This window comes from Anopheles cruzii, chromosome 2 (genome assembly GCF_943734635.1).
Source record: "Anopheles cruzii chromosome 2, idAnoCruzAS_RS32_06, whole genome shotgun sequence".
Classification (NCBI taxonomy): domain Eukaryota; kingdom Metazoa; phylum Arthropoda; class Insecta; order Diptera; family Culicidae; genus Anopheles; species Anopheles cruzii.
Window position 1 is genome coordinate 6,430,863 of NC_069144.1, and position 10,912 is coordinate 6,441,774.

A 10,912-nucleotide genomic window follows, 5' to 3' on the forward strand; every position below is an offset into this window, starting at 1 on the left:
TCGCAGCCGCTGCTAGTGAGTCCGAGAGAGACAGTTTCTTATCTTCTGCGGCGGATGTCGGCTCTACAATAGCTGCTGGTGGCAAATCTGATGCCACCGGTACCGGTGGTGATAAGGGCGGCGCCGGTGGCGGCGGTGGTGGTGAGGAAGTCGTTGAAGGCACGGTCGGCCAGGAACTACCGCTGCGCTTCTTTCCGCACTTTTCCGCCGACGTAGAGGTATACAATAGAGCAGGCCGCTTGTTGCCATTGGGACGCCGCTTGCTTTGCAGCACGTAGTACTGTTGCTCGAAGTGATCGTACCGGCCGTAATGGAATTCTTTGCGCTCCGTGCTGCAGCAGCTACGTCGTTTTCGTTCATTTTTGCGTTCTTTCAACAATTTGCTGTCCTCGAGTGTGTACAGACCGTAGAGCTTCAGGAACGTGTACTGATCCCACTCGTGGATGCTTTCGGGAGGCGGTGGACAACACTCCTCCAGTGGTAGGAACCGTTCGTTCGACGAGTCATCGGAGCTAACGGTAGCCAGCTCCACGGGTCGGTTGCTTTTGAGAAACTGAGACGATCCCGGCGTTGAAGATCGCGAATTGGACGAGTCGGAAGACACGGACACTCCCCGCTGCTGATTTGGTTCGATCGCTGCCGTACCACCACGGGAGCCACGGTTGGTTTTGGTGGCCGAACTGGGCGGACTTACTTTCTGAGTAATTTTGGCTTTGTTCAGTGCCTGATGCAGAATATTGCGGCTACGCTTCATGGCCGCCGTAACGGGAACAGTGTCCGTCGGTGGTATCTGTTCCTCGGAACTCGCACGCTGAACAGTTTCGGCAGGTTGCAGCATCGGTTTCGCCTTCGGTGCTACGGCTCCGTTGACTGACCGGGAACGTAGATTTTTGAGTTCAACGGGTGCTTCGATCGTTTTGCGTTTACTGCTACCGACCGTTGGTGCTGCTCGTTCCGAATCCACGGTCGCTTTTGTAGTAACAACTGGCGGTGGGGGCAATGGTGGTGGCGTCGGAGGTGTGACCGGAGGCGACAGGGAGGGTTTGCGTTCCTCGTCATCGACCACCACGGGACACTCGGGCTGCGGTTTCAGCAACGAGGTCTGCAATACTGGTCTCTTGCGGAGCTTTTTCTCCGACGGTTTGGCTGTTTCGGACGGGAGCGATGCGGGATCCTCTCCGGGCTCCTGTTTTATGATCGGATCCAGCCGATATTTTTGATACAACTGCGATTCGTTCAAACGCTCCGTTACCTTGTGTGGCGTCGAGGCGAAGCTGCACTGAATGTCGCAATGGTTGGACAGCAGCCACGCGACGTAACCATTGGCAAGGTCATCGCCAAGCTCGACACGCCGCTCGTTCGCGGTTCGCTGCTGGAAAAGCTTTAAGCGCCGCGTAAGATCCTGCACCAGGCCACTCTGCTCCCTGCCGATAGCCAACATTTCGGCTTCGAGTTCCGAGAGGTATTGCTTTACCTGAGTTTGCTAGAAAACGATCACAGCAGGCGTTAGAAACGGATCGGAAAGTGTGTCATCTTTCTGGTGCTTTACCTGATTTGTAGCTAAGCTTTTACACCGCTCGGCATAGTCCTGTGCGGGACGAGGTGAGAAATGGTTCGATTAATCAAAAATAATCACGCAAAACTGTGAACGATGCACATGTTCCCGTCCCGCCTGTTGGTGCATTCCCGAAGAACCCTACGAACGCCCACATGCACGCACATACGCAAACACACACACGACAACCCACCTGATGCACTTTCACGCAATCCCGTAACGAGCGCTGGCAATAAGCAATCCCGTCCTTGAGCTCATCGGGAATGAGAAACTCCTGGATGATTTTATGCTTCTGCCCCTCGCTAACCATCATGCTGGCCAACGGCGGTGCCAACATCTGCACTTTGGGGGCACTCCTTCCGCGTGCAAAAGGTGTCCGACGCACTTGCTCTTCCTCATCCAATCCCCCGTTTCACGTTTCACACTAATGCGGTGCTTGAGTTATCAATAGTCTCAACCGCGAATAGGCAATGACAATTCACAGAGCCACACACACACATCGAAGCGCCAGCTGCCATCTGGCGGGCGAATTTCGGGCGGTCGGGCGAAATTTTCTTACGCATTTCGCTCCGACATGCCGGCGCTAAAAAATCGGTTGTAGGATGGGATTTATATGACTACAATATCTAATAAGTAATAATATAAGGGTGGATGGGATGTGCACGGGGTATCGAGCAAAGAATCTACATCTTATTACATTATTTACTTAAACAAACAAGGGCGTACAAATACGCGAAATGTTTGTATTCAAATTTTTATTTTCCGTTCCAACTTCTGACGACAAACAAAAGGTTTACAAAACATAAATCACTGTTGATTGATAATTCATACTCGATCAGATGGTAAATGGAGTGTATTACTCACTGTGTAATGCTCAATTTACTTTAAACGTTGCAACATTATCGTCGTTTCTTTGAATGTTTCGTCATTCAGTAACTGTTCCGGATGCTGTGAGCAAAAGAACAGTATCTGTTGCCCGTGATGAAAGCGTGGCCTCGGGATCGCCTCCACAGTGCCGTCGTCTTCTGGTTCGGGGCGCCCAACCCGCCCAATAGTTCCACCATCGGCGCGTCCTTCAGTGGTGCTGTTGGTATTGCCGTACCGTTTGGCTTCGTCGTGAACGATGCTCTGAATTGTGCACGATTTATTCGTGCCCATACTGAACACCAGATTTGGGCGAGTTTCTTGCTTACGATCGTGGCTACGGTCACTCACGCTACAGCCTGGATCGGTGCACAGCTTCAGCACGTGAACCGTTTTGTTCGAATACAGTGCAAACAAGGTGTCGCTGGGATGTGCCATTTTCTTCAGCGTTACGATGGAATGAGCTAAAAGAAGCGAAAGTTAAATGAAGCTCTGAGGCGAGTACCAGTAACCATCTCTCACCAGGGTCCGGTTGAAGTAAAATAGCAGGATCGTGATCTGAGTCCACGAAGTGGCTCAATCTTATCACTGTACGATCGCTAGATACCACCATCTGGTAGTGGTCATGCAATATTAGATTGCGGAAGAATCGAAGCGGATCGTCCGGCACACGTCTTCCGAGTCGCGTGTTTATGTCGATGACTTTTGACCGTACGAGGGTTATTTCTTTGAAACCAAGGATCGCGTTTAGCGCATTCGGGGCGGCAGACACGCCTCTTTGTAGGGTCTGAATGTGCCACACTACAACTGTACCGGTGGAGTACAGCGCAAACACCTTCAACATGAAATGAAATGATGTTATTTCCAATACCTCTTCCCCAAAACAATGAGTTCCATACCTGTTCGAGCATGCAGTCATTTCCGGTCTCTAGCACGCTGTCCCTGATGACGGGCACTGGTAGGACCTTCACAGTGACCATTTCCCAACAACCGAACTTGTGCTTGGCATCGACATCCGGAGCCACAATCTGGTGTGGCGGTAGGATCTCGTTGTAGCAGCGGCCAGCATCTCCTAGCCACATTTGAAGCGTTCTGGAAGCAAATGCAAATGGGATATGTGGTCAACTACACTTCTCTATAGAATCGCTAAATGTCATTACCCATCGACCGTTCCACCAAATACCATCATTCCTCTTCGACAGTCGTAGTCCAAACAAACGATGGAAGACCATGAGCTGAACCTGTACGTAGGTCTCGTGTAGGTGCCACTGGCCCAGCATTCAATTACGAAGCGCTCCATTTGATTTTCCGATTTTTCACCATTACAAGAGTCCACATTCTGCAACAAGCGTACCTCAAAAGTCTTGCCAGTATCGAAGGTACGCAAAACTTTATTCGACCCCGACAGCCTTTTATCGAAGTTTGCGGATATGAAAGAAAGACTATCATCGTTGGCCGTTTGGTCCGGGTTGCTTCGGCGGTGTTGGGTTCGCTCTAGAAGTGCCTCGAAAATGGGAGCGGCGCGTCGCACAAGCTGCAGCATTCCTAGTTGTTGAGTTGGGTGTTGGCGCTCTGCCACACGCTTTCGAATCGATGAACCTGCGCTAGAGAACGGACGCTCTAAAGCCCCGCTTAGTGTGGAAAACATTCGTTCGATACCCTGCAGGCTACTGTAGTTCTGGACGCCATCTTCGTCACCATCGTCGCCATCGTCCCAGACGTCCTCCTCATCGCCGGCTTGCCGTTTTCCCTGCATACATGTCGAACGGTTACGCATTGGCACACGGGACGTTTGCTGGGCCGTCGACGTTGTCCCGGTGTCTGTTTGGGTATGCTTCCCGTGGGCGATGGACGTGGTGATGCCGAAGCGTGTTCGCAGCTCAAAATACTCTTCCGGGTCGAACTGGTACAGATCGATCATCACCTCGTTGAAGGATATTTTGCTTAAAATATCCACACTTCGGGCGGTACGGGGGTTGACCTTTTTCGCGATCACTCTCGGTATGCTATCGATTTTACGACCTTCTGGCAGGGTACTCTCTGCAGGAACAACTGGCCGCTTATCGTCCTTTTCCGCCTCTCTGTGGTCAACCCCATCTTCATCACTAGCTTCCGACGAGGAGCTATCTGAGTCCGTGCTCTCGCCGCCGCTTGCACCGGAACTAGAACTACCGATGCCCTCGGGGACACTTTCGTCCGACTCAAAGTCTGACTCGTAATCAGCGGCTGGCGGTTCGGGTGTTGGTGGTGGCTTTGGAGCGACTGGCTTCGCCGGTGCTGCTGCGATAGAGGTTGCCTTCTTCGGCGCTGTCACTGGCGGTGCTTTGGCTTTGGTGACACTGCTCTGGGCTTTCGGTTGTGCACTACGAACGGCAGGCCGAACGGTTGACTTTTTTGCCACAGCTGGCCGAATGGGGCGTGCTGGTCCGAGGGGTTTTCGTGGCCCAAATGACATCTGTTGGAAAAAATGAAATCTCTAAAAGTCTCTGATTCACCGATATGGTCTATTTCCTACTGAACACCATTAAAATAGGAAGAAACGCAGCATCGACCACAAAACTAGTGGCCCGCATCGATGTTACGAAATGTGGTGCGAATTGTTGCGCCAATTCCCTCGGTCTCGGTCCGTTCAGAGTCATTTCGTGGGTCTGCGCAACAAACGCGCTAAATCATGAAATATCGATCGTCTAAAACCCCAACCGTGTGATGATTCGAAATGCAGTGTAAACGAGCAGAATTAGACAAATATTTTGGGTGATCATAAATAGAATCCAAACGAAGTTGTAGCCAAAATCTTACACCGACTGTAGCGGTCCCGATCATCTCTGCCGAAAATCCGCTCAGCTGGAGCGTCCGGGCGTTGCGCCTGATGGGGAAAAGGGCGCGCTGCAACCTGCGGCGTGAGAACCGGTATTTTCATGGTCAATCAGCAGCCAGCCAAGTAACCACGGTGACTCAGCACACAACCTTAGCACGGCCCGCCACACCACTGTGTGGCTTCCCCGTGTACGTGAAAAACCTACGTGATAAGTGGGATGGCCGGCCGCTAGCCGTCCCACTCGCGGGTGCAGCTCGCTGTCTCACTCTCGTGCGCCGTCAGCGTGGGCAAAATTTAAAAATGCGCCAAACAGCATCGAAGACCATGTGCGCGCCGAAGACACGCGGTCGCGTTCGCCTGTAAGTAAACACGTGTTGCGTGTGCCCGAATGGTTGTAAGTGTGTGGTTGGCAAACAACCGAAAAACAGGGCGGCCATCGTTGGGAGGTATCCGAAATTCCCCACGAAACCCCGAACTCCATCGTAGCGCGATTCCAGACGGCGCGCGTCACAGCGGTTCGTTGCGCGCTAGACCGTGGCCACCACCACGAATGGAACCGATTGCTGTGTCGGTCGATTTTATACGATTTGTTTTCTGTTTTCGGTGGTTTTGTGGTTTCGATTTCATAATCGGTCCGTGATGGTGGTGGTGGCGCATTGGCACAATTTTTGTATTTTGCATTAAAACCACGCGAACTTTCGGGATTCGAGACGATTCGGATCGGATGGTTAAACTGGTATCGAACGTCAAAAAAGCCAGAAACGCATCCATGGTGTTCGCGATCGCTTGTTTTGTTTATTTTGGGGTTCCATTTTACGCGTCCGTCGGGTGTCGGTGTTTGTGTGTTCCGCGCGCCACTTTTCGGCCCGGCCCGATGGGGAAGGCCCAGACGGACGCTTGTGCGTTGGACACCAGCGCTCAGACCGTTGGACCGCTCGCGAGTGAGGTAATGCGCGGAGCTCGGTCGATGCGCGTTCGCTTCAAGCTGCCGACCAAGTCAGATCACTGCTGATAGGCTGGGCGTGCGGATCGTCAGAACCGTGTGGATCGCGCGCCGTCGGGAACGTCGAATCGGGAGTTCAGTGCGCGCGCGCTGGTCCGTACCAAATTCCGAATTACGAAACAGTGCGGTCCGTTCAAATCAATCCACACCGCGCGTCGCCGTAAGGTCTTTCGGGCTTTGTGAACTACACGCAGCCCTTTCGTCTTGCGGTCTTGCGTAAATAGTGCATTCAATACAAAGCGTGCGCGTCTCGATTCTTCCGGTCGATTGAGGTCACACAAAAATGCGGTTTTCAGTGTCACCGGCGCGGTTCGTCGTTCAGCGGCTGATAATTTATGTGATTTTGGTGCAAGCGCTTGCGATCGGTGTCCGATCGCAGGCCTCCAAACAGTGTAAGTTGAAGCTTTCGAGCTCCTGGTGCGTGTAACAGTACACCACGCGAGCAGTTCCAAACCACTGGCGTGTTTAGAACAAGTGATTTAAATGCCAAGCGACAAACCCGTTTTTTGACCTCGAAGGTGCATCACCGTGCACCGTGGCGTTTTCTCGTATTACCAATGATCCAAATGTGTGCCAACCATGTGTGTTACATAATCTGATAAAACGACGATCACCAGTCTAGAAAAGTAAAAGTGCGTGCGCCTGCACGGCAGCAGTTAAAGGACGAAAACACTTTCCCATCGTGGTCTAGGTTTGGCCACAGTCGCATCAAGTGGTTCCCTCTCTCTCTCTCTTTGGCAAAACTCTCACTTTCGAAAGTGAATTCGGTCGATCTCGGGGCAGGCGTTAATTCGGGACAGTAGCGGCTGGTTCAAGGACACCGGACGGGATCCGGCCCACAACTCTCGATCGAGGCCAATGTTGCTATGCTCCGCAGTGAGGGCCCGTCGTCGTGTTACCATTTTCTTATCTCTCTCGCCCGCCCTGTCGATCTGTCGGTCTTCGCCAAATTAATCCTTTCACTTTTGCACGAATTTTTGCTCCATTTTATGCTGGGCGTACGGCGTCTCTGACGTGGTTCGCGATTCATTTGCCCCCTTTTTGCTGTATTTGACGAACATATTACATCATTTTCTTTCATCGTGCCACACGCAGAAAGTTAGATTGTTTGCGCTGCGTTCCGTCTACCTCCTCCGGGGTAGAATAATTCATGTAGCTCGATCCTCAAGTAGCACCAGCAATTTGGAGGATACAAAAATGAAATCTTTCCGGAAACGTGTTTGTGTTGCCCGAGCGAGCAGCACCATTAGCGGACAAAGAATTAATGGTCACAGTTCGTCGGATGCAGTTGGGAAGCGAGTTTTTTTTTTGGCCAATACGCGTTGCTGCCCAAGAACTAAGTGATTCAGTACGAAACGGCGTGTGGAATAAGGAAAAGAATTACGATTCGCGACAAATTCATTACGATTCAATCGACACCGACATACCGGCGTGACAGCGTTGAAATGCGTAAAACAAAAGTGGAGACAACGGCCACTCTCCGGCGCTCGGCTCTCGTTCCACGACGAAGGTCGCCATATGTCGGTCAAAAACCTGAAATTTGCCGTCTCCTTACCAATGCAAGCGTGTGGTTAACACGCCGTCATCGTCGTCGATAGCCGGTTTATCGGTTTGCATGATCGACACTCGGGGTGTTGGGGAAAACCTGACCCACGCGCGTTGACAATCTGTCAACTTGCGGGATGTCCTATTTGCATAATTGAAGAAGACGATCTTGAAAAAAGTGTCATTCGAAAGGGGGACTGATCGCACTCGAAATAGGAAGTCAAAATATGCACCAGTGCATCGTTGCTACTGAAAGATGTGATAAGAAATGAACAATTTTGAATGCCTTTTCAAGGACTTGTGGCCAAACCCCAAATAGATGATGCGAAATGTGATTATCAACATTAAACATTGATGTTGGCATTCTCTCGATAGAGTAGACGTGCTAATTAGTGACCACATCCCGAAGGTTCCCCAAAAAGCACATGTATTTTTCACACCTTAATAACACTTCCACACACGGTTCTCTTTGTCTCTCTACATCCATCCCGTCGGTAGTGCGCGTTTGCGTTGTGGAGGGCAGCGGCAACTACAAGAAGGGTGTCCAAAACTGTCCGACATTGGAGCGAAAGTCGAACCTACGGTGCGTGTACGGACTGGACCGGTTAGACTGCCTGCGGAAGGTGCATAAGGGCAACGCAGATTTTGCCGCCTTCTATCCGGAAGACTTGCTCGCGGCCCGCTGGTCCGGTGTCGACATTCTCGTAACGAGCGAGCTTCGCTTCCATAAAGGTGCGTACTGGCCTATTGGCCTAGACCTTGACTTGGACGTTCGAACTTAAACCTTATCTACTACTTCGACAGAACACTTCGAGTACCAAATTGTGGTGGTCGTGGACAATGAGGCTGAAATTAATACCGCACGGGAGCTGCGCGGCAGCAAGTTCTGTCACCCCGGGCACGGCCTCAAGAACCACTGGACGGAAGTGTTGGCCGATGTAAGTGTGACTGTGTGAAACGGAGATAAGGTAGATAAACAGTATACCGTTCCGTGTTGCTTTCAGTACTTCGAGAAGAGACTGACGCCACGCGAATGTGAGGCCGATCTGTCGCCGGTCGAATCGAGACTCAAGTCCGTTTCATCCTTCTTCGGCCCCTCATGTCGGGCCGGCCCTTGGGTACCGGATCCAGAAGAAGACCGCCGATTAAGTATGCGTGTACTACGTCGTTTGAAGCACACTTCCGGTCTAATACTAACCACTCGCTTTCAGAAATCAAATATCCGTCCCTGTGCCAGTTGTGCTACAATTCTTACCAGTGCGGCATCGGTGACAAACACTGGGGCCGCCGAGGACCACTCTACTGCCTGACGAGTGGGGCCGGTGAAGTGGCCTGGGCGAGGCTGGATGATGTGCAGAGCCACTTCGGGTTCGGCGGACTGCCGGCGGAAGCCAACTCGTCAGAGTACAGTTTCCTCTGTTCCGATGGTCACCTACAGCCACTGAACACGAGAAAACCGTGCGTTTGGGTTTCGAAACCCTGGCCAGCGATTGCGGCACGATCGTAAGACTGCCGAGAGCAACGTAGTGACATCTTCAGCGACTGACTAACTTTTTGGTTTGATTTTTTCTAGAAAAGTTGCCATGCAAGTACAAGACTTGGTGGCGAATCTATCGCACGATGACGTCAACAGTTGGCAGAATGCGTTGCTGATGGTACTGGAAACGTACCACGTCAATGTGACCACACTGGACAGTGTTATCACCGTGGATGACTATTTGGATCAGGCGGTCGGGTTCCAGAATGCGTACAACAATCCGGGCTGCAATCCGAGCCGATCGATAGTCTTCTGCACCAAGTCCCTGCTGGAGCTATCGAAGTGTTCCTGGCTCCAGGAGGTGGCCAGTGTGTACGGTGTGGAGCCTGGGTTGCAGTGCATTCGCGCGGAAAGCTTGGACCACTGTATGGCCAAGGTACACTCCAAGGACGCCGATGCGCTGATCGTCGATCAGGACAATGCGCTGCGTGCCAACCGGGACTATGGACTGCGGCCGATACTGTACGAACACTCATCCAATGCCCTGCACAAGTACATGATCGTTGCCGTCGTTACTCGAAGCATCCCATTGAGGTCGGGTTATGGTGAGTTCAAGTTTCCTTCGTCTTCAGGGCCGTACACTTACCCGTGCAATGGTTTCAGATTTAAGAAACCGTAAGGCATGCTTCCCGAGGTACGAAGGAGCCGCGCACCTGGCTGTGGTGACGTCACTTCAAAACCACTCGATCGGGGACGTGCAAAACTTCTTCTCCGATAGTTCCTGCAACTGGAAGCGCAACAGCCACTGTGGGTTGCGGTACGATGGTGAGGACGGTGCCTTGCGCTGTTTGCAGGAAGGTGTCGGAGACGTGGCATTTGTGAACTACGATACGTTTAAGGCGTTGAAAGGTACAAGGTTTCTAACCAACTTCTGACGCCCAGTTCTCTAAAGTTTCCAATCAATTGCTTGTAGGTGTCAACGCATCAAACGCACAAGACATGACAATATTTTGTCCGTTCAATCGACCGGTGAAGCATCACGCTCTGTGCTACCTTGGCTGGACGGCGATGGGAAGGATAATGGTGAACAACGAGACGGTCGCACGGCGGGAGAGAGAAATCTACAACGCCCTCAAGGACATCGACAAACTGTTTGGTCGCAAGAACGGCTACAAAGCGGAAGCGTTCAATCTGTACGGTCCCTTCGATGGTCGCAATGATGTGCTGTTCAAAGACGGCACGGAGAGCCTTCGGAGTGGCCAGGAAATGTTGCGGGACAAGAGTGATGGATTCTTCGAGCCAGCGAACATCGGGCAGGAACTCAGCTCCTCCTTCTGCCCGACGGCAGCCAACAACCGATTGCTCGCCATCGTGGTCTCTTTGGCATTGGCACAGTTTTGGCGCGAAAGATGAAAGTGGCCGCTCCATTATAATCTCCAGATGTAGTCCTTCGAAGTCTGGTTAGAGAATCAATGCATCCGTGAATACCACACACCCTATACTCTAGACAACATCGATTACCATACTCTTATCGGCGACACTGAGATTAGGGCACCGATACCGGGCATCGTGTAGTATTAGTTTTAGTTCTAGTATACGCCAATTGAATTGAAGTCTAAAGCAAGCCAAAAGTTTGACGCAGTTTCGATC

At 51.7% G+C, this 10,912-nt stretch overlaps 3 protein-coding genes across 3 annotated transcripts in view; 1 reads left to right on the top strand and 2 right to left on the bottom strand.

Moving 5' to 3' along the window:
- Positions 1–1,940, bottom strand: part of LOC128276642 (uncharacterized) — a 4,881-nt gene extending 2,941 nt beyond the window's left edge. The window contains exons 1-3 of the mRNA XM_053015103.1: positions 1,749–1,940; positions 1,550–1,588; positions 33–1,483 (exon numbers count right to left, since the gene is read on the bottom strand). Coding sequence (XP_052871063.1) covers positions 33–1,483; positions 1,550–1,588; positions 1,749–1,892 — 1,634 coding nt within the window. The 5' untranslated portion in view covers positions 1,893–1,940. The remainder of the gene's footprint in view (positions 1–32; positions 1,484–1,549; positions 1,589–1,748) is intronic.
- Positions 1,941–2,434: 494 nt separating this feature from the next.
- LOC128276653 (uncharacterized) lies at positions 2,435–4,874 on the bottom strand. The gene is made up of 4 exons (XM_053015114.1): positions 3,580–4,874; positions 3,319–3,511; positions 2,942–3,254; positions 2,435–2,883 (listed from the first exon to the last, which is right to left on the bottom strand). The coding sequence occupies exons 1-4, from the start codon at positions 4,872–4,874 to the stop codon at positions 2,435–2,437; spliced, it is 2,250 nt and encodes a 749-aa protein (XP_052871074.1).
- Positions 4,875–6,111: 1,237 nt separating this feature from the next.
- LOC128276704 (transferrin) lies at positions 6,112–10,675 on the top strand. The gene is made up of 8 exons (XM_053015167.1): positions 6,112–6,178; positions 8,284–8,517; positions 8,590–8,723; positions 8,790–8,934; positions 8,997–9,288; positions 9,359–9,867; positions 9,926–10,171; positions 10,236–10,675. Exons 1-8 carry the CDS (start codon positions 6,112–6,114, stop codon positions 10,673–10,675), a joined length of 2,067 nt encoding a protein of 688 aa, XP_052871127.1.
- The last annotated feature ends 237 nt before the right edge of the window (positions 10,676–10,912 follow it).

Coding starts and splice junctions, on each gene's coding strand:
- LOC128276653 (XM_053015114.1), bottom strand. CDS start 4,874: ATGTCATTTGGGCCACGAAAACCCCTCGGACCAGCACGCCCCATTCGG. Junction 3,512..3,579: donor TTTGGTGGAACGGTCGATGG/GTAATGACATTT, acceptor ATTTGCTTCCAG/AACGCTTCAAATGTGGCTAG. Junction 2,884..2,941: donor TTTACTTCAACCGGACCCTG/GTGAGAGATGGT, acceptor CGCTTCTTTTAG/CTCATTCCATCGTAACGCTG.
- LOC128276704 (XM_053015167.1), top strand. CDS start 6,112: ATGGGGAAGGCCCAGACGGACGCTTGTGCGTTGGACACCAGCGCTCAG. Junction 8,518..8,589: donor CGAGCTTCGCTTCCATAAAG/GTGCGTACTGGC, acceptor CTACTTCGACAG/AACACTTCGAGTACCAAATT. Junction 8,724..8,789: donor GGACGGAAGTGTTGGCCGAT/GTAAGTGTGACT, acceptor TGTTGCTTTCAG/TACTTCGAGAAGAGACTGAC.